The 18,790-nt window shown below is 53.1% G+C and overlaps 2 protein-coding genes across 3 annotated transcripts in view; both read right to left on the reverse strand.

Annotated features, from left to right (window-relative positions):
* Positions 1-9,315: 9,315 nt before the first annotated feature.
* On the reverse strand, positions 9,316-11,337 carry C2cd4c (C2 calcium dependent domain containing 4C). Its single transcript, XM_029542509.1, has 2 exons — positions 11,087-11,337; positions 9,316-10,672 (listed from the first exon to the last, which is right to left on the reverse strand). Exon 2 carries the CDS (start codon positions 10,643-10,645, stop codon positions 9,377-9,379), a length of 1,269 nt encoding a protein of 422 aa, XP_029398369.1. The 5' UTR covers positions 10,646-10,672; positions 11,087-11,337; the 3' UTR covers positions 9,316-9,376.
* Positions 11,338-15,018: 3,681 nt separating this feature from the next.
* Positions 15,019-18,790, reverse strand: part of Shc2 (SHC adaptor protein 2) — a 22,019-nt gene continuing 18,247 nt past the window's right edge. The window contains exons 12-13 of one of the 2 annotated variants that reach the window (XM_021204908.2): positions 18,090-18,223; positions 15,019-17,180 (exon numbers count right to left, since the gene is read on the reverse strand). In XM_021204908.2, coding sequence (XP_021060567.1) covers positions 18,095-18,223 — 129 coding nt within the window. In that variant the 3' untranslated portion in view covers positions 15,019-17,180; positions 18,090-18,094. The remainder of the gene's footprint in view (positions 17,181-18,089; positions 18,224-18,790) is intronic. The other variant, XM_029542618.1, reaches the window with a different exon arrangement.

Below are 18,790 nucleotides of genomic sequence, written 5' to 3' on the forward strand. Positions count from 1 at the left end.
ACAGTTAATGTGAATCTTTCCACGCGATCTAGACAAACCCCACAGGCAGAGCCAGAGGCGTGGCTTCTAGGTAATTCTACTTCCCATCAACTTGATGATTGACATGAGCCATTTTGGGGACTATGAGATGCGTGCTGAGAAGACTCCACACATGTTCTGCTCATGTAATTTTAACTAGTAGACAACAGCACAGACTCAAAGAACCATGAAGTGGAAATTAAGGGTTCTTTGGAAAGTCCATTGTGTTTGGATGGTGTTCTGCTGGGGCAAATATGTGGAGTATTTTTTTGAAGCAGATACAAGTGAAAGGACCGTTGGCTAAAGCAGACATGTGAAGGAATGTTTTTGCTGAAATGGACCCAGGTTTTCCTGCTAAGGCAGACTCTTAAAGAACTTTGCATTTTGCTGAAGCAGACACAGGTGAAAGGATGTTCTGCTAAAGCAAGCATGTGAAAGAACACATGGTGAAGGATTCTTTGCTAAGGACGCATGCATGGTCCGAGTAATTGAGCTCCATTTGTCGAGACTCCATGGAGAGAAACACACCAAAAAACTTCTGGTGGTGTGCTGCAGCTTCTTGTTCACAATCTGACTGACAGAATGATGTCAGTGGAGACAGACTCACATGCTGAGGCAAACCACATGGAGGACAGGTGGTGTTTGGAGGGAGTATAAATAGAACCCAACAGACTGTGACGGAGGCTGAGCTAGGCTTGCTGATAGAGCTGGCTGTGCCATGCTTGTTGGTCTCACTTCTTCACTGATCTTCTCTTCACCGGGAGAGGCACAGCCGAGAACATTTCCTCGTGGCCCTGGACCCTCCTGCTGACTTGTGCTGTTTTGGACAGCTACTGAACTGAACTGCTGGCGTATCCATGAAGTGTTTGCAGGTGGATGGAACTGCCCCTGCTGACCTGGGAACTGAACTGTTGATTTCCTGACAGTGCAGATGGATTTGCTTCGAAGAACCTTTCTAAATAGGTCCGCTTCCCCCATATCCTTTTTTTTTCCCACTGCCCCTGGTGAGTGATGGGCTAGAAGGGAGGTTAAAGCATTTAAGAACTATCATTAAACGTAGGCTTTGAAAATAAAGTTACAGAACTGCTTTGTAATTGCAGTAAACTTCAAATAATATCTAATTAATTATAAACCTTAGTTCTGTGTCCTCAACACTTCCTATCTCTGGAGACTCATGCTGTGTAATTTTTTCCTACCTGATTCTCATGTATCACACCACACTTAAGATCCTTCCATTCTGTAGTGTGTGACAGCGCCTTGCTCCTGTTTACAGCCTGTGGACCAAGCATCTTATGTGTCCACCATCCACGTACAGACAGCCCAGGTCTTTCCACCTTTGGGCATATAAACAATGCAAGTATGAACAAGTTTTGTGGGATGTTGTCTTGCGATGCTTTGCCTTTCTTTTGTATGGATCTGAATTCATCTTTCTAAGGAACCCCATGACCACCAGATTGCTCCAAGGCAGCCAGCTGTACCATGTGACAATCCCATACTAAGGTGTGATGGTTCAATTTCCTAGCAGCTTCTTGGGCTGACATCTGTGGTTATGAAGCCTTATACCATGGTTTGTTTTGTTTTGTTTTATTTGAGTTTTCCTGGGTGGTGTAAGTGGTTTCTGTGAATGTGCTGGCCATTTGAGTCTCTAGAGCAGTAGTTGTTCTCAATCTTTCAAATGCTGCAATCTTTTAGCACAGTTCCTTATGTTGTGGGAAACCTCAACCATAAAATTATTTTGTTGCTACCTCATAAGTGTAATTTTGCTACTGTTGTGAATCCTAATGTAGCCATGCAGGAAATCTGATAGCCAACCCCTGTGAAAGGGTTGTTCTACCCCCAAAGAGGTCATGACCCTCAGGTAGAGAACCCTTGCATAGAGAATTATCTGTTCAGTTCTGATTTTTTTTTTGTTCTGTTTTGGTTTGGTTTTGGAGTTTTGGGCTTTTTGAGTCATGGTTTTTTCTGTGTAGCCTTAGCTGTCCTGGAACTTGCTCTATTGATCAGGCTGGCCTTAAACTAGGAGATCCACCTTCCCCTGCCTCCTGAGTTCTGGGATTAACAGTGTGTGCCACCACACCCAACTATCTGTTCAGTTCTTATTCATTCTGTACTCTATAGAAACACACAGTCACATGCCCACTGGCAGCCTACACTCTACAGAAACACACATTCACAAGCCCACTACCCTCCTACACTCTACAGAATCATAAGAAATCCATAAGATCTCGTCACATTTTATGGATTCTGGGCACTTGGCCCTTTGGAGAACAGAGAGCACAAGTAACTTGTCTTGGTGGCCACTACCCATGAATAAGGGCACTGATCTCCCCTAAGGCCTCTGTCCCCAGTGTGGCCACCCCATACTTCATGTTGTGTGAGACCAAACTGAAACAATAACTCTTGCAAGTTAATGGGAAACCAAAACAGAGAAATTATGCCTTTCAGGTTAAGGGTTTCAGGTTATTTGCAGTTAAAACCACTAAGAATAAGTTCCTCTTGGTCCTATGTTAAGTCCTTGCAAGGTAAGGTTTCTATTTATAATTACCAATAAGTTCCTGTTTCTTAAATCTGATGTAAACTGCTTGCAACCCCTTTGTCTTAGAGTTTTACTGCTGTAAAGAGACACCATGTCCAAGGCAACCGTTATAAGAGACAACATTTAATTGAGGGTAGCTTACAGGTTCAGTCCATTAACATCATGGCAGGAAGCATGGCAGCATCCTAGCAGACATGGTGCTGGAGAAGGAGCTGAGAACTCTACATCTTGATTTGAAGGCAGCCAGGATGAGTGTGTCCTCTGCACAGATAGAGCTTGAGCATAGGACCTCAAAGCTCACTTCCACAGTGACATACTTTCTCTAACAAGGCCACACCTCCTAGTCCAGTCACTTCCCACGGGCCAAGCGTATTCAAACCACCACACCCTTTCACGTGATGGTGTCTGTACGCATGTCCCTTCCCTTCCATTATATCTGTCTAACAAGGCCCCTGTGAACACCTTATCTCTCCTATAAAGGGGACTTCAAGAAGCCAGCAGGAACTGTTCTTTCAAATCCCAACTCAGGGTGAGACAGCTGGCTGGCCAGTCCCAGATGCATCCCCAAATACAGCTTGCTTTAACTGGACAATCGTGGGCTTAGTCTTTTCTCCTCATGATTCTCAGGTTTAACAGGAGCAACATAGCCGCTCCTCAGCCTCCTCACAGGCTTCATGGGTCCTTCACACTGTGGGCGCCGTGAGGCTGCAGCTGCCCAGGTCAGTGTGTTTGGGAATGGGTAATGGTAAATGCTCTGTACCTCAGGACCCTAGCAACTCCAGTGTCTTGAGTGTGCACTGCAAACTCTGCACTCTTCTCCCTAGTGGATCCTCCCCCATCTCTGTCCACTGGCAATGGGGCAGGGGCAGGGGGGAGGGATCCCCTTCTAAAACATCATCAAGCCCATTATCTGGGCTGGATAAAGGTGCTTGCATCCAAGGCTGACAACCTATGTTTGATCCCAGGGACCCATATGTTGGACAGAGAGAACCGACTCCCATGGGTTGTCATCTACACATGCGCACACACACACACACACACACACACACACACACACACACATGCACACGTGCACACACTAAATAAATAGATCTTTTTTGAGACAGGGTCTCATTATGTATCCATGGCTGGCCTAGAACTTGCTGTGTAACCCAGATTGGCTCATAGAGATCTACCTGTACCAAGCAGTGGAGGTGCACACCTTTGATTCCAGCACTCGGGAGGCAGAGGCAGGCGGATTTCTGAGTTCGAGGACAGCCTGGTCTACAGAGTGAGTTCCAGGACAGCCAGGGCTACACAGAGAAACCCTGTCTCAGGGGAAAAAAAAAATCTACCCCCGCATCTGCCTCATGAGTAAAACCACAATAATAATATAATAATTAATTAACTTAAAACAAATAAATCTGTTACCCAGAGCAAAGTGCACGAGTCCCAGGCCTGTCCTGTGCAGAACACATCCTTCACTCCCTGATGCTGCACACACCTCCCTCTCCCGATGCCTCCCCTCACTGGCAACACAACCATGCCCTGGCTGGAGCCCGCGACTGAGCAGGAGCTCAGGCACACAGGAGCCATTGTCTTGTCTCACTGAGGCTACACTCTTGTGGGCTGCCAGCTGGTCACTTGGCTGCCTGGTCCTCCCCTTGGCAGGGCGGCAAGTTCCCAGAGTAAGTGGAAAGTGGATTAAAAATGAGGACATGACCGCTCCAAGGTATGGTCGAGGAGGGGGAGTCCATTGTAGATATGAGGGCGTGAACAGCCAAAGGCGTCTAGAAGAGTCCAGAGCAGGGAAAAGAAAGTACCAACTTGAACTTGGCCAGCCGAGTAGACCAGGCTGGTAAGGGGAGGTGCAGGGACAGCAAGAGAGGAAGAGAAAAGAGAGGATCGGGAGTCAAGAGCACAAGACCAAGAGGAAGCAAGAAAAGAATGAAGACCACGCTTGGACAAAAGGGCAGTTTTAATTGTCATCAGATGCTCCTGGGCTGGAGAAGTCTGGGGGGAAGGTGCAGGGAGGAGGGACAAGAAGAGCAGAGAGTCACAGGAACGGACTGAACCTGGCTGCCAGCAAGCACTTCCGCATGCTAATAGGCACCGTAGTTAGTCATATGTCCTATGTCCTGGACTTCTTTGGGACCTGAAAGCTGTTACCTGGTCTTGTGAAGTCATAACCTAACATCTAACTGTTGCTCTAAACTGCCCAAGCTGAGCAAGGGTTGTGGATGTCATCTGGGAAACGAGTCACCAAGGGGACCCGCCTTCTTCTATAGACTCAGTAGCCAGATCTGAGCACCAACTAATGAACACTGAGCACCTTCTAGATGCATCGTTGGCTGTGTGCAGCCAGGGTGCTCTGAGCACTTACTGTATACAGCTAGCATATGGAATACTAGCTAGCTCTACCACATGGCCAGCAGTTCACGTCTTACACTTAGTCCCTTCTCAGGTTAAGAAAAATCCAGGGCTTAGAAAGGGACAAAAACATCACTCTTGCCTTCTTGGTATCACCATAGATCAGGGCTCTCCTGTGGCATGACATGGCACATGAGTTCTGAGGCAGATCAGTCCATGCTAATCTCCCTGAGGCCTAAAGCCCTCCCAGTTTCAACCAAGACACCCAGTAGACTAGACAGAAGCCCCACTTCCAGGAGTCAGACCCAGCCTAGCCCAGCCCTCTCTCTGGCAATGGGAGAGGCTGACTCTCACCCCAGCACTCCAGCAAGCAGAACGCAGTGCTGGGTATCAGTCTCTACCCCTCCCTCACCACCCTCAGGGGAGGATGCAGTGTGCTGGGGAGGAAACTGAGTCACAGAGACGTGGCAACCTGCCAGGAATCAAACCAAGGCTGCACTGCACCAGAGCAGCCCTGAACCAAGGCCTGCCATCTGTGGCCCTGAGGGCAGGAGCTTATACAAACTATGGTAAAGTGGGTAAACAGGTGGCCAGCTCACAAACCCCACCCTGTAAACACCTAGGTGTGCATTACCATGCAACTTGCTTCCTCCCCTTCAACTCCAGCAGCGTGAAACCCAAAGTCAGTCAGCTGAGTTGACTGAGGCCCCTCCCACCTAGAGCAGGCAAGGGGAGCCACTGCCTCCACAACCTGCAATTACCTCCTAATATGATTGTGTTAATTACCATTGCAGAGCATGAGGACTGAGCCCAGGGTTACTACACACACACACACACACACACACACACAACACACACACAGGGGCTTTCCAAGCTGATCATATGCTCAGCTGGAACCCCACACAGTCAAGTGGAAAACAGAGGCTTGATCTGGGGCATGGAGATAAGGGAGGCCCCTCAAACAGCCTCAGTACCCCACGTCAGTGAATGAGCTTAGGAAGGACTGGTGGGACTCCAGAGCTCGTGGACGGCTGCTGAGTAGGGCCAGCAGGGGTATACAGGGCATGAGTAGGTCGTCCCTGTTTCCCCACCCTCCCTCCACTCCCTTTCTAGGTTCAGTGCATTCTACAGAGCCCAGGCAGGAGGTTCATGCTTTGCAAGTGTCCACTGCCCAGGCTTCTGGAGCTGTGTTCCTTTTGTGCTTTGTCCTGGGGCATCCCAGGACCCCTGTCCCTCAGCCATAGGCTTACTGTCCCAGCATTCTTGTTGGAAGCCATCAGGCTAGAGCACAGAACTCTAGCCTTCATCACCTTTCCAGACTGAAAGGATGCCCAGCCAGGGCCAGCAGGCACAGCTGGACCCAGGCAACCAATATGGATGGAACCCTCTCCCTCAGATCGGCATTCCTTCCACTAGTTCCCTCTGAGGACGGCGCATCAGCCGTGAGTGGAATCCACTAAGAGGCTTCTGCCTGTGAGCACCCGGCTGCCGACCGCATCTTCAAGGGAAGACAGCTCAGACAGAAGCCATGCTGGCAGGGTGCATGCTGACACTCACGCCTGCCTCTGCCATCTCCGCAGACCTTACAGCCTGAGTCCCTTGGCTGTTGCAAGGCAGAGAGAAGTTCTCCTGGGACTCATGTCAACAGGCAATGCCACGCTGTGTGCTTCCTCAGGTGTCCTCCCAGGCAGTATGAGGCAGAGCAGGAACCAGGCTCAAAGGGGCTCGCAGCTTTGGGCAGCAATAATATTGGAAATCATGATGCGGGCCCTGTGCTTTAGCCCAGGGAAGCCACAGTCATACACAGAGACACGGGGTAAAACATGGCCATAAAAGGCCACACACACATTACATATGGACATGGGTAAACACACACAAAGTGTACAAACCAAGGCAGGGATGTGTTCAGAGTCACACAGGGTGTCAGGATGACACACAGAACACTTGCTTCCAGAGATGACATCAGCTCTCGAATGGCATGAATGTGGCCCAGGAGAAGGCCAGTTGCCCTGGCAACCCATCCTAGGACCTCAGCCTCAGTGGTGCTGATCATCTGGCCACTGGCAGGAAGGGCCGCTAGGGACCCTGAGGCAGCAGGCAGATCCCAGTGGCAATATGGGGACTTGATGTGCCCTGGGGCACTAAGCTAAACTGACCAGTTCTGGGCAGAGAGAGACACAGAGTCTTGTCCTGGAGTCAGAGGGATATGGGATCCTTGGTGGGTATCAGAGGGGTCACAGGGCCTTGGGTAGACAACAGGAGCTGTGCCCTGTCCTGGAAGTCTAGGAGACATGTCAGTCCGTATCCTTGAACCTCCCTCTCCAGTCACCAGGGCACTTAGCCTGGGTTCTGCTCACTTCTCTCCTATAGCCATGGGCATGGCCAACCCAGCCCTTCCCACATGGTCTTGGACATCCCAATTTCTTCCCTCCATTGCTGTTACCCATGCCCAGGCTGGCAGAAGGACACAGCGGGGCCTGCCATCCAACTAAGGAATCCTCACCCAGCACCCTGGGTGTGCTGAACATGTGTGCCTAGGAACGGTAACTCCCAGGGGCTAGATGTCCCAACTCCAGTGTCAGGTCATCCCTACACAGTGACTCACTGCAGAGAAAACCCTGTTCCAGCTGAGAGGCCCTGGAGGGCTTCCTGTAGGAAGTGCCTACTGCCTAAGCATCAGTCTCCAGATCTATCTCCAGTCTCCCTGGGCCAGACAGCTCCAGGCCGGTACCTGGTTTAGGCAACCAGCAGTGCCTGAAGAGACCAAGTTGGCAAAACCTAGAAAGACGATGGAGCTAGCTCTCTGGGGCCTGCACAGCTTGCCACCCCTCCCAACCTCCACCAGCTAGCTGGACTTCCGGCAGAGTCCACAGGCCTCCATCGCTTCAGGGGATATCCACAACGTCCACTCTTCGGGCTGCTGTGAGGACGGGCTGAGTTGTGTGGATGGAGACTGAGGACAGAGCCCAGCCCCGGGACCTGTGAGCCCTCATCACAACGGCCACGGTCTCCCTCCCTCTTCTATCTTCTGTTCCGCCCCCAAGCAGCAGAGAAGAGGAGTGTGAGAAAGGCCTTCCTCCACCTTAGGCTCCCCCACCCTGCCAGCCAGCCAGCCACGGTGAAACTCCTGTTGTTATTAAACACAAATCAAGCAGGCCTGCACCCCCGCACTCCCCAAACACCTTTACTGCACTAAAAACAGCATTATAAACAAACACATTTGGGGGAGGCATCTTAAAAGATTCACGTACAGTCAACTGGAAACAGAGATATCAAACAGTGCAGGGTATAAAAAAAAAACAGGGCCCCACAGAGCATAGAGGATGGGAGACAGAAAACGGCAAGAGACCCCTGGGACCCTCTGTCCACCACTCCAGCTGACCAGCCCAGGTCATGGATGTGCCCTTGTCCCAGAGACAATGGGGACCAGGTAGGGGTTGGGGTGGGGGTTCAACTCCAAGGTGCTTGGCTCACCTCAGGGGTCTAAGCAATCAATCCTAAAACCCTTTTCTAGAGGGACAAGGGCTTTGGGAGTTTGAGGAAACAGCAAAAGACAAAGGGATGCTGGCCCCTCCCTTATCTGCCATTATCCAACTGGCAGTCCATTCTGTTCTGAGTCTTAGAGTTTATGCAAAACACAGCAGCCATTCAGGGACCCATGTATCCCACCCCATGAGGATTTCCTGTGCAGGAAAGACACACACATAAACAGCCCAGAACCCTGCCTCCCCAACACAAGCGCGTGCACACGGGCACACACACACACACACACACACACACAGCCCACCCACCACAGCTATAGCCTATTTACATTCTGGAGCAAAGGGCGACTTGCCAAGGACACCCTGGGAAGGTTTGCAAGTTGAGGAGAGAGCCACAGGCTTCAGGCAGAAGCTCCTGGGTTACAGGTGGCTCTGGTTGATCAGCAGGAGTGGAGGGAAGCCTGGGCCAAAGAGCCATCAGCCAAGAGTCACCGCTCTCTGTGCACTCTGGCTTCCTTGTTTCCCCCACAGCCAAGCCCTCCTGTAGCTCTAGATGGAACATCAGCGCCAGAACTTGGGAGGCTAGGCCTACCTGGAGCCAGCCTGGCCAGGGAGGATGACCTCCCACAGACTGGGGGATGTCACAAAGAAGCTATCGGAGCCTCTGAGCAACCAGGCTGTGCAGAAAAAAACCGGCGTGCAGCCAAGGGGGTGGGGGTGGGGGGCAAGTTCCACACTTAGGGAACTCTGCTCTGGGTTCCAGCTGCCTTAGGTACCAGGATCCTGGGACTGCTACGAACCCCACAACTCTATGTGGATGGGCCAAGGTGGAGGGGGAAGGGGTTTCAGTCAGCAGTGTTTGCCCCGGCAGCCCACCTCCTTCTGAGAAAAGAGCAATCCACTAGGAGACCCAGGGAACTCAGGGCAGAAGGCCCCGCCCACCCCCACCCGGCCCAGCTGAGCTAAGTATATTAAGGAGGAACCAGTGACCTCACAGAAAGGGCAACAGGGAGGTCAGTGGCAGTTCCTCCTCCCCCAGGAGTGTGTCCCGCTTGAGGCTGCTACCCTTATTGACCACCTTGATTCTGAGGGCCAGCTTACGCACACTGGCTGGCCCCAGGCCGTCAAAGAAGAAGTCCTCGTTGAAGATGGGGTGGCGGCTGTTTTTGATGATGGTGCTCCGCTGCTTCTGCAGCTTCCCGGGCACCAGGCACAGCCCCACGCAGCAATTGATGCTCCGGGCATCACAGGGCCGGTCATACAGGCCCTCGGCCGCCAGCAGGCGCACACGCAGGCGGGCCTGAGCAGCCTCGTACTCAGCCAGCAGCCTCACGCTGCCCCTGGTGCCCATCTTCACTGTGTGCTCTCCACGTGGTGCCTGGCCAGACTCCGGTCCTGGCTCCGGGGTAGCCCTGCGGGTCAAGCGGCGACGGACACCTGGGCTGGTGTCTGGTGTGCTATCATCTGCAGACAGGGAGCCATGGCGACCTACCGACTGTTTCAGCTGGCTCACTTTGGCCTGGCTGTCCTGGGCGAAGCCCTTGAGCAGCGATACAGAGCGAGACAGCAGAGGAGACCCGAAGGGGGACGACTCAGCAGAGGACCCTGTGTCACTTTCCCCGCCACTGAAGTAGCGGCTAGGGCTCATCAGGGCCCCCCCAACCTCCCGAGATCCCCCATCACCTCCATTGGCCTTGGCCCCTGCTCGCCGGCGGCCAGCACCAGGGGATCCGACCTGGGCCAGGGCCCCGTGCTCACTGTGGAAAAGGGACTCCTTGCGTCTGGTATGGGGACTCTCGGCCAGTGTGGCAAACCCATAGGATGTCTGAGCCTTGGGCACAGAGGGCAATGACATGGCACCCTGCGCCTGGGGGTCAGCGTTGGTGGCTTCCTCGGCTACCCAGTCCTCCGCACTCTCTATCTGAATCACATGTCGTGTGGCTGCCTTCAGCAGGTTCCTGCTCTCTGAGGCCAACTTGACCGGCAGCCGGGGACTGCGAGGTGCTCGACGGGGCCCAGGTGAAGCCAGGTTTTGCTCTGAGGTGGAGGGGCCCAGGTCCGCCTGTCCCTCAGCCTCTGTGGGGCCAGAAGGCAGCTTGGGCGGGATGAAGAAGTCGGGGATCTTGTCCGGAGTCAGCACGTTGCTATACAAGGGGCCCTTAGAGGCCTTGTCCCCAGCCTCGCCACCCACCCCGCGGCTGGCTCCGTTCTCCCCAGATCCCCGAAGTCGTTCCAAGAACCACATGTTGGTTTTTCTCATGAGGGAGACAGGCAAGAGACCAGGAGTCTGGGGAAAGAAACAGGGGTCAGAGATGACACTTGTGCTCAAATGTCACCTGTAAGGGCTGTCAAAGGGTGGGACTTGTGTTAAGGGGTCACCTTAGGGTTATCGAGAAGTTAGCATTTATGCCCAGCTGTCAACTGACTGTCAGGGATGTCAGGGGGTGGTACTGTACATGGGAGTCATCTGCCAGGACCCCATGGGGTTGACACCTGGTTCAGGGGTCACCACCTGTCAGGGTTGAAGCCAGCGTAGTGTAGGATCGCGCTGAGCACTTGGGGCGCCCTGAGCAGGGTCAGTCTCCCACGGGAGCGGGCCCGACCTGTATCCTGCGCACCCACCCACCACCTCAGGGGTTCGGGGTCCCCCCAGGGAACCACAGGCCTGAGCATCCCGGCCCCGCCCCCAGCTGCCACCCACCTGTGGCTTCACCCAGCTGCTGCGCTGTGCGTTGTTGGGGGAGGCGGCGACAGCCCTGGGCCCGGCGCAGTGAACTGACCGCGCCCCCGACTCCCTGTGCGCGGGTATGGGTAGCGCGGAGCGCGCTGGGCTCACCTGCCCCGCGGGCTGCGGCGACTCCGGAACGCGGAGCTAGGCTACAGCCCGGCGCAGCTGCGAGCGAGGCGGCAGCGCAGTGGCCAGCTCTCTTCTCGGCGCGGGAAACCGCCCACCAAGCCGTATTCCTCCGAATGCGGCCGCGCGCCCGCGTCCTCGCAATCCGCGAGGGGCGGGGCCTCCCGGAACTGGTGGGGAACCGGGGGCGGAGCTCCTAATATAAATAGGGCGGGGTCTGCATGCGGAGCTGGGCCTAGGAGACAGCCTCCTGGTTCAAGCTGGGGGGGATGGGCGGAGCTACCAGTAAATAGGGTGGAGCCTGAAGAAGGGGCGGAGCTGGCAGGAGTGTCTGGGCTTCATTGTTCCAGCCACCGGCAGTAGCACTGAACCACCTGCCTGGTTGTACCAACCACAAGCCTGGTACAGGGTGGATGGGGCGTTGCCTCCTGGTACAGAGCAAGAGTTCTGTGAGAGTTGGGGGGTGGGGTTGGTCTCCTGATACCAACTTGTATAGCCTGTGGTCCTGGGCAGGACCCAGACTCCTGATCTAGGCCTCCGGTGAGTGGAATACATGTCTGGAAGGGCAGCTGAGGGGCGGGGCTTGTGGCACTGAATCCAGCTGAGTCAAGCTGTACCACTTCCAGTCCTGGTCTCTCCTCTCAGTTCTGGGGCGCACAACAGACCCTTTCACTAGCCAGCTGATCTTCAACCAATAATAATAACTCTAATGATTGGATTGGGAACTGAGTCCCAGTCAGCCTCTACATGACCTTCTCCATCTCTGGTTCCCATGGCCACCCAGCAGGGAGTCAGTCATCCTCAGCATTTGTAGATGAGGTGACAATTTCACTCTAGGAGAACAGCCCACTCAGAGAAAGGCCTGGTCACTGTTGGCTGGGTTTCCACAGCTCAGCATCAGGTACTTGATGGAATGCACCTTCCATGGGCCTACATTTATCTGGTACCCATCTATGGCCAAATGACCCAGATGCTGGGAACAGTCTGATGGCTATCCTAGTGACCAATGAGACAGGTAGCCATGGAACAACACACAGGCGAATGACAACATAGGTGTGTGGCTCTCCGTGACAAAGCTATAACAGTCCTGGAGTGGTGACACACACCTTTAATTCCAGCATTTGGAGGGGAGAGGGGAGCAGAGGCAGGCAGATCTCTGTGTGAGTTTAGCCAGGTCTACATAGTAAGTTCCAGGACAGCCAAGGCTACATAGTGAGACCGTCTCAAACCAACCAAACAAACCTGTAACAGGAAATCCAGAGGGCAATGGAAGAAAGTGCTATCCATCAGCCATGGCAGAAGAGGCCTAGCAGAGTAAGGCCAGGCTCAACCCAAGGTTAGCTACTGGATCACAGCCCCCAGGAACCAGGCTGCCTTGGGCTTGCTCAGCTGGCACTTCAATCCTGTGGCTGACCATACTTCCCTCTGTGTGACGTCAGGTAAGCCTCCCAACCTCTCTGAGCCTCTGTAGGTGAGCAAGCATCTTAGCCAAGGGTCCTGACTCACCCCAGAGCCTGGCTCCCATAACTCAAGTAGCAAAGGACCCCAGAAGCTGGCTCCCATACCTGAGCACAGCTGCTCGCTCCCGCACTGATGCGCCTGGAAGCTTAGAAACGAAAGCCCGCCAGCAGTGGTGGTGCACGCCTTTAATCCCAGCACTTGGGAGGCAGAGGCAGGTGGATTTCTGAGTCCGAGGCCAGCCTGGTCTACAGAGTGAGTTCCAGGACAGCCAAGGCTACACAGAGAAACCCTGTCTTGAAAAAAAAAGAAAAGAAAAGAAAGAGAGAGAGAGAGAGAGAGAGAGAGAGAGAGAGAGAGAGAGAGAGAGAGAGAGAAAGGCCCATGGGGAAAGGCATCTGGAAGTGGGTCCCCAAACCCACCACCCTCTTGGCCCCTGTAGACCCCACTCTGCAGAGAGGAAGCCTGGCCCTTCTAGCTGGCAGATGGCAAACAGGAGGAGCCTCTTAGTCAACAAAGCTGTCTGCCGCTTTCTGAGCTAAGCAGAGTCATTGGCAGAGGCAGACATGGCCAAACCCCTCCTATTCAGGACTTGGGCTCAGCTCTTGTTGCAGAGAGCTCCAAGAATAGGAGGTATATTGATCCGGCTTCTTCCTGCAGTCCTGAGTCGTGCCACCTCCTGCTGTGTGACCTCTGCCCCCAGGCCAGTGGGAGGGGTATTTCTCAGAGGTCTGTGAAGCATTCTGCTCCTATCTGAGGCTAGAGAAATGGCTCCATGCTTAAGAGAACTTTGCTCTCAGAGGATCTAGATTCAGTTTCTAGCACCCACCTGGTGTGCAGACATACACATGAGCAAAACACTCACACACATAAGATTCAATGCAATACTATAGAATTAAGACTCAAGTGCCAATCCTGTGACCACACAGCTCTAGCAAGGACACTCGGAATGGTGGGCTGTGGGCATAGAAGCCTGACTGCCGCTTCTCCATAGCTTATTCACTTCCAGACATGTGCAGTACTTGGCAGGCCTTCAGAAGCTGGATCTCCTGTCTCTGTGTAAGGGGCTTGTGGATACTTCAGAGGAATGGCAAACCCAGAATTTGAACTCAGAAATAAATCTCTCTCCTACACCCATCCCAAGATTCCTCAGGATGGAACGTTTGTTGAGTAGTTGCCGGTGTGAAAGGTAGGGCTGTAGATAGAATCCCTGCATAGCCAAAAATGTGGGCTTCTTGGCCCTGTTCATATCACACCTGGGCACCCTAGACTCCCCTGGCTCAGGGATCAGGGAGATGATGGGGCCTGGCAGCTCTGCCATCCTTGCCACCACTCACCAAGGACAGGCCTTTGGCAAGTCACCTGCTCTTCCGGCAACCCCATCTCCTAATCTTCACAATGAAATCTGGAGTCTACACTCAGACATGTCCAGAGCAGCATCACACACAGGACTTGAGAGAGGATGGGTGTTGGACCTTGGGAAGGCCAAGGAAATGGATGGACTCATAAGTGAGTGAAACTCACCTAGACACCTCCTTGACCCAAGTCCCTGAATCTAACTACACTTCCTCTTCCAGGTCCTCAGACATCCCTGTCCTATCGATGGACACTTCCTGCCATAGTGGTTCTTTTCACTGGAAATCAAGTTTATGATCTCGTGCTTAAGAAGCCCAGCAGTTCTTCCCAGGACTCCTCAGCCCCGTGTCCTTCACCAGCCCCAAGGCAAGCCAGCTTCATAGGCGTGGGTGTCTGTGCATGCTCTCACTTTGCCCAGAACTCTCCTCCTGCTGGGGACCGCCAACAAATCCCTCCAGGTCCAATGGGATCCCTTCGCTCCAGAATTCTCCCTTTTCCGGATGTTATTTATCTGGAAAATACACAGTGGTGACTTGTTGATCAACATCTGGGATAGTCTTGCATCCCAGCTGTCACCAAAAGTCCTGGTGGATGAGAGGAGCTCAAAGGATCATGGTGGGTAAGTGGATGAGCTGGTACATGGTTGGATGAGGAAGAGTGGGTGGGGTGTGGGTAGGGCTGTAGGTGGGGTGGACCGATAAACAGATGGGTGAGTGGGTGGATGGATGGATTAGTAGATGGAGAAATGGGTGGTTGAATGGGTGGGTGGGTAGATGGATGGATGAATGGATGGATGGATGGGAGGATGAGTGGATGGGTGATTGGATGGGTAGATGGATGGGGTGGATGAATGGATGGATGGATGGGTGGATAGAAAGACATATGAGTGGCTGGATAGAAAGACAAGTGTGAAAGATAAGTTAAGAGGTGGATGAGTAAGGTAAGGCTTTAATTTTTTAAAAAACTTTTTTTAAGATTTATTTATTTATTTATTTAATGTATATGAGTACACTGTAGCTATCTTCAGACACACCAGAAAGGCCGTTGGATCCCATTACGGATGGTTATGAGCAACCATGTGGTTGCTGGAAATTGAACTCAGGACTTCTAGAAGAGCTCTTAACCACTGAGCCATTTCTCAAGCCCATTTAAAACCTATTTTTAATAAATGTCTTAAATGTCTTAACCTCTATTCTAGCCCACCACCCACCAGAGGTAGTGGAAAAGAAATATTAGGGTACAGGGATAGTGGACCTATTTAGAATTAGTTCTTTGGAGCAAATCCCATCTGTGTTGTCAGGATATATACTACTGGTCCAGTTCAGTACTGTCAGGATTGCAAACACAAATCAGCAGCGGTGGCACTACCCAGCAGAAAAAGTCAGGCCTCAGCCAAATTGGCACGAGTCAGCAGGAAGGACCAGGACCAGCAGGGACAACAGGAAAAGTTTTCTGCCGTGCCTCTCTTAATGAAGTAAAGATCAGCGAAGACTAAGACTGGAGCCTAAGGATGTGTTACGAAACTAGATATTTAAACCTCTGTCACTGTCCACTGGGTCTTATTTATCCTCTCTCCAAGTGACACATGTCCTCCACGTGAGACTGTATCAGTTGACATCACTCTGCCAACGGGGGCAAATCTGTAGAAGCGGCAAGAAGCCGCCAGAACACCACCAGAAGGTGTGTAGTGTGTTTCTTTCTTATAAAGTCATGGCCAACAATGATCATTAAAGAGTGACGAGGCGTACCAATATCATCTAGTGTGGTCCGCCATCTGTTGGGTCCATTTTAACATCATACGTCCTTTCACATGTTTGCTTTAATCATGTGTCTGCTTCAGCGAAACATTTCTTCATGTGTCTACCTCCAGCAAAACATCCTTCCACCTGTGTCCACTTCAACAGAAACGTTCCCTCACATGTCCACCTTAGCAAAACATCCTTTTGCCTATGTCTGCTTCAGGAAAACACTCCTTTACATGTCTGCCTCAACAAAACACCATCCGACACAACTGACTTTCTAAAGAAACCATGTTAAGGTTCCACTTCAGTGGGGGATGCCAAGGTGGGTGGTGGGGATGGCACTCTGAGCCTTTCTGTATTTGGAAGAAGAGAGCATCAAAGTGGCCTGTGACTTTGACTTTAATGATGTCTCGTGTGTGAGGCAGAAGGAAGCTTTTACTCCCATGCTGGCCCTGGCAGGTACTCCAGAGCCACACAGAGGAACCCAGTCCTCCCCGGGGGCCCTGTGTGCAAGAATCCCTAGGAGGTAAGCCAGTGTTTCCAAGAAGGGACTGGGGAAACACCAAACAGGGAGAGGCTGATTTATCTTGGAGTAAAACTAGAGGCTTGTTCACTGTTGGTGAACAGGGGGTGGGGCGCAGGGGGGAGGTCAGACCCCACAGTCCCACCTAGCCCACTGTCTGCTCCAGCCCTGTGTGGGGCTCCACACAGCTTCCCCCCCTGCCTCGGCTGCCCGCCTGGGAATCCCTAGCAGACGTAGCAGGCTCACGCTCAACCCTGTGTTTAATTACAGTTGAAGGTCCAGGTAGGTGACAGCCGGGAAGCACTGAGTGGACACCACACCTCGCTGAGGTTCCTCTGCCTCTGACTCACCTGGATACCCTCCACGCCAGGTGAGCCCCTGGGCTGCTCCCCCATCGGGGATCTGAGACCCAAAAGCACCTTAATCACCCCCCAAAAGCATCGGGGCATCTAGGTCCTCAGAGCCCAGCTAGGGCAGGACACTACCCCTGCCTACACAGAGCTGTCCATGTCACTCTGTGGACACAGCCTGATGTCCCTACCCGCACTGGGACCAGAGGTACGGGGCCTGCATTTGGACGTCTTCGTTAAAGGCGACTTGGTCTGTCTTTGGTTTATACAGCCTCACCCATGTTCAGGGTTGGGGCTCAGGCGGGAGCAGAGGCTCGAATCCTGACTCTGTCTCATGGGTCCAGCCAGCCGAGCGAGCCCAGCTGGGGAAAGGCGGCTTCCCGAGGCTCTCGTGTGGAAGGAGAGGTGGTAACCATTCTGGTTCTCATGGCATCGGGATCTGAGAGGAAGGCTGACCCCTCAAGGCCACGGCAAGGGCATCTAGGGGTAGAAGTTGGGCGGAGGACTGTCACCTGTGGGCAGAAAGAAGTGAAGTCAGGGTGACCATGACAACAGCCACATCAGTGTCCACTGAACAGAAAGGCCTCAGCAGTCATGGGCACTCAGCTACCACTGGCCTGGGGCCAAGCTGCTGCCGTGTGCCCCAGGGCAACACTTCAACCTTAACCTTTCTGTGCTGGCAAAGATGCTGGCCTCAGTGCCTGTCTAAGAACTGTGTGGTTTAAGAGCTGTGCATCGATACCACAGCGACCCTGAGGGTCACTTCTAGATTTGCAACTCCTTTGAGGCTAGACTAGAACCTGCCTGGGTGACATGTGCAGGGCCCAGCACTGTGCAGAGAGGCATCCGAGAGGCTCATGGGGCCACATCCTCCACGTAAACAGGGCAGTCCTGCCTGCAGCCCTGGCCCCCAAGCAGGAGGAGTCCAGAGGGGGACAGGAAGGAATCGTTGTCATGGGGATGAAGAACAGCTTGACCTGGCCAGCAGCTCTGGGAAAATTCCATAGCGTCCCTCCTCCCCCCCCCACTTTCCCCCACTCCAGCCCTCACATTCAGCTGCTGCCTCCTGCCCTCCCCAACCACAGCCAGCTCCCTCCTCCTGCTCTGCCCAGGCACCCTGAGGTCATCAGCTCTGCTGTCCCTCCTCAGTCAGCCCTCCATCCCCTGAGCACCAACAGGCAGCCCACGGCTAAACCAAAGCCACCTCCTCCAGACAGCACACAGTGGGGCCAGTCAGAGTCAGACAACCAGAAGCAAGGCTCGATCTGGGATAATAACGTGTCCTGCAATTAGCTGTTGCAACAGCCACACAGCACAGTGATGCACAGAATGGCGAACTTCATGACTGCGGATCAGTCTTCAAACACAGGAACCTCACAGATGGCAGGAGTAGCTGCCTGATGCAGATGGCTACTACGCACCTGGCTCATGGCTCCCGAGAGACCACTCCCCGCAGATGCAGCTCGCTCTCAGCAGCCACGATGGGCAGCCCGTTCTTCAGGTGATAGTCTATGAGGTGGCTGATGCTCTCAAACAACACATCTTTTGTCCGCACCTGTAGACAGAGACTTCAGCACCCACCCCTGAATGCATCCCACAGGCCAGACCTGCTGGGTAGGAGCTTGTAGGAGGAAAGGACTCCACCCCGATGTTCCCAGGTCCCCATGATCACAGGGCTCAGGGGGGCTGATGCAGGAGAGTGCCTGCTGGGCATGGGACCTGAGTTTGAACCCCCAACCCCCATGAGGAACACCTGTGCCAGAGAAACAGGGAGGAAGAAACCCAAGTGCAGCCACGCAGCCGTCCAAGAGGCAGTAGGCAGTTTAAAATAAATAAGTAGATGAGGGCTGCTCTTGCGGAGGTCTGGGGTTCGATTCCCAACACCCACGTGGGGGGGGCTCATAATCATCTGTAACTCCAGTCCTCTGAGGGTACTGTACACAGACAGTACACACCCATACACACACGTAAGATAATAACAATAATAACACATTTGAAAAAAAGAAAAGTGAGCTGGACGTGGTGGCCCACGCCTTTAATCCCAGCACTTGGGAGGCAGAGGCAGGTGGATTTCTGAGTTCGAGGCCAGCCTGGTCTACAGAGTGAGTTCCAGGACAGCCAG

Source organism: Mus pahari, chromosome 9 (genome assembly GCF_900095145.1).
Source record: "Mus pahari chromosome 9, PAHARI_EIJ_v1.1, whole genome shotgun sequence".
NCBI classification, from domain to species: Eukaryota; Metazoa; Chordata; class Mammalia; order Rodentia; family Muridae; genus Mus; species Mus pahari.

Bases quoted from the DNA above. Each gene is read 5' to 3' on its own strand.
- C2cd4c (XM_029542509.1), bottom strand. From the start codon at position 10,645: ATGAGAAAAACCAACATGTGGTTCTTGGAACGACTTCGGGGATCTGGG.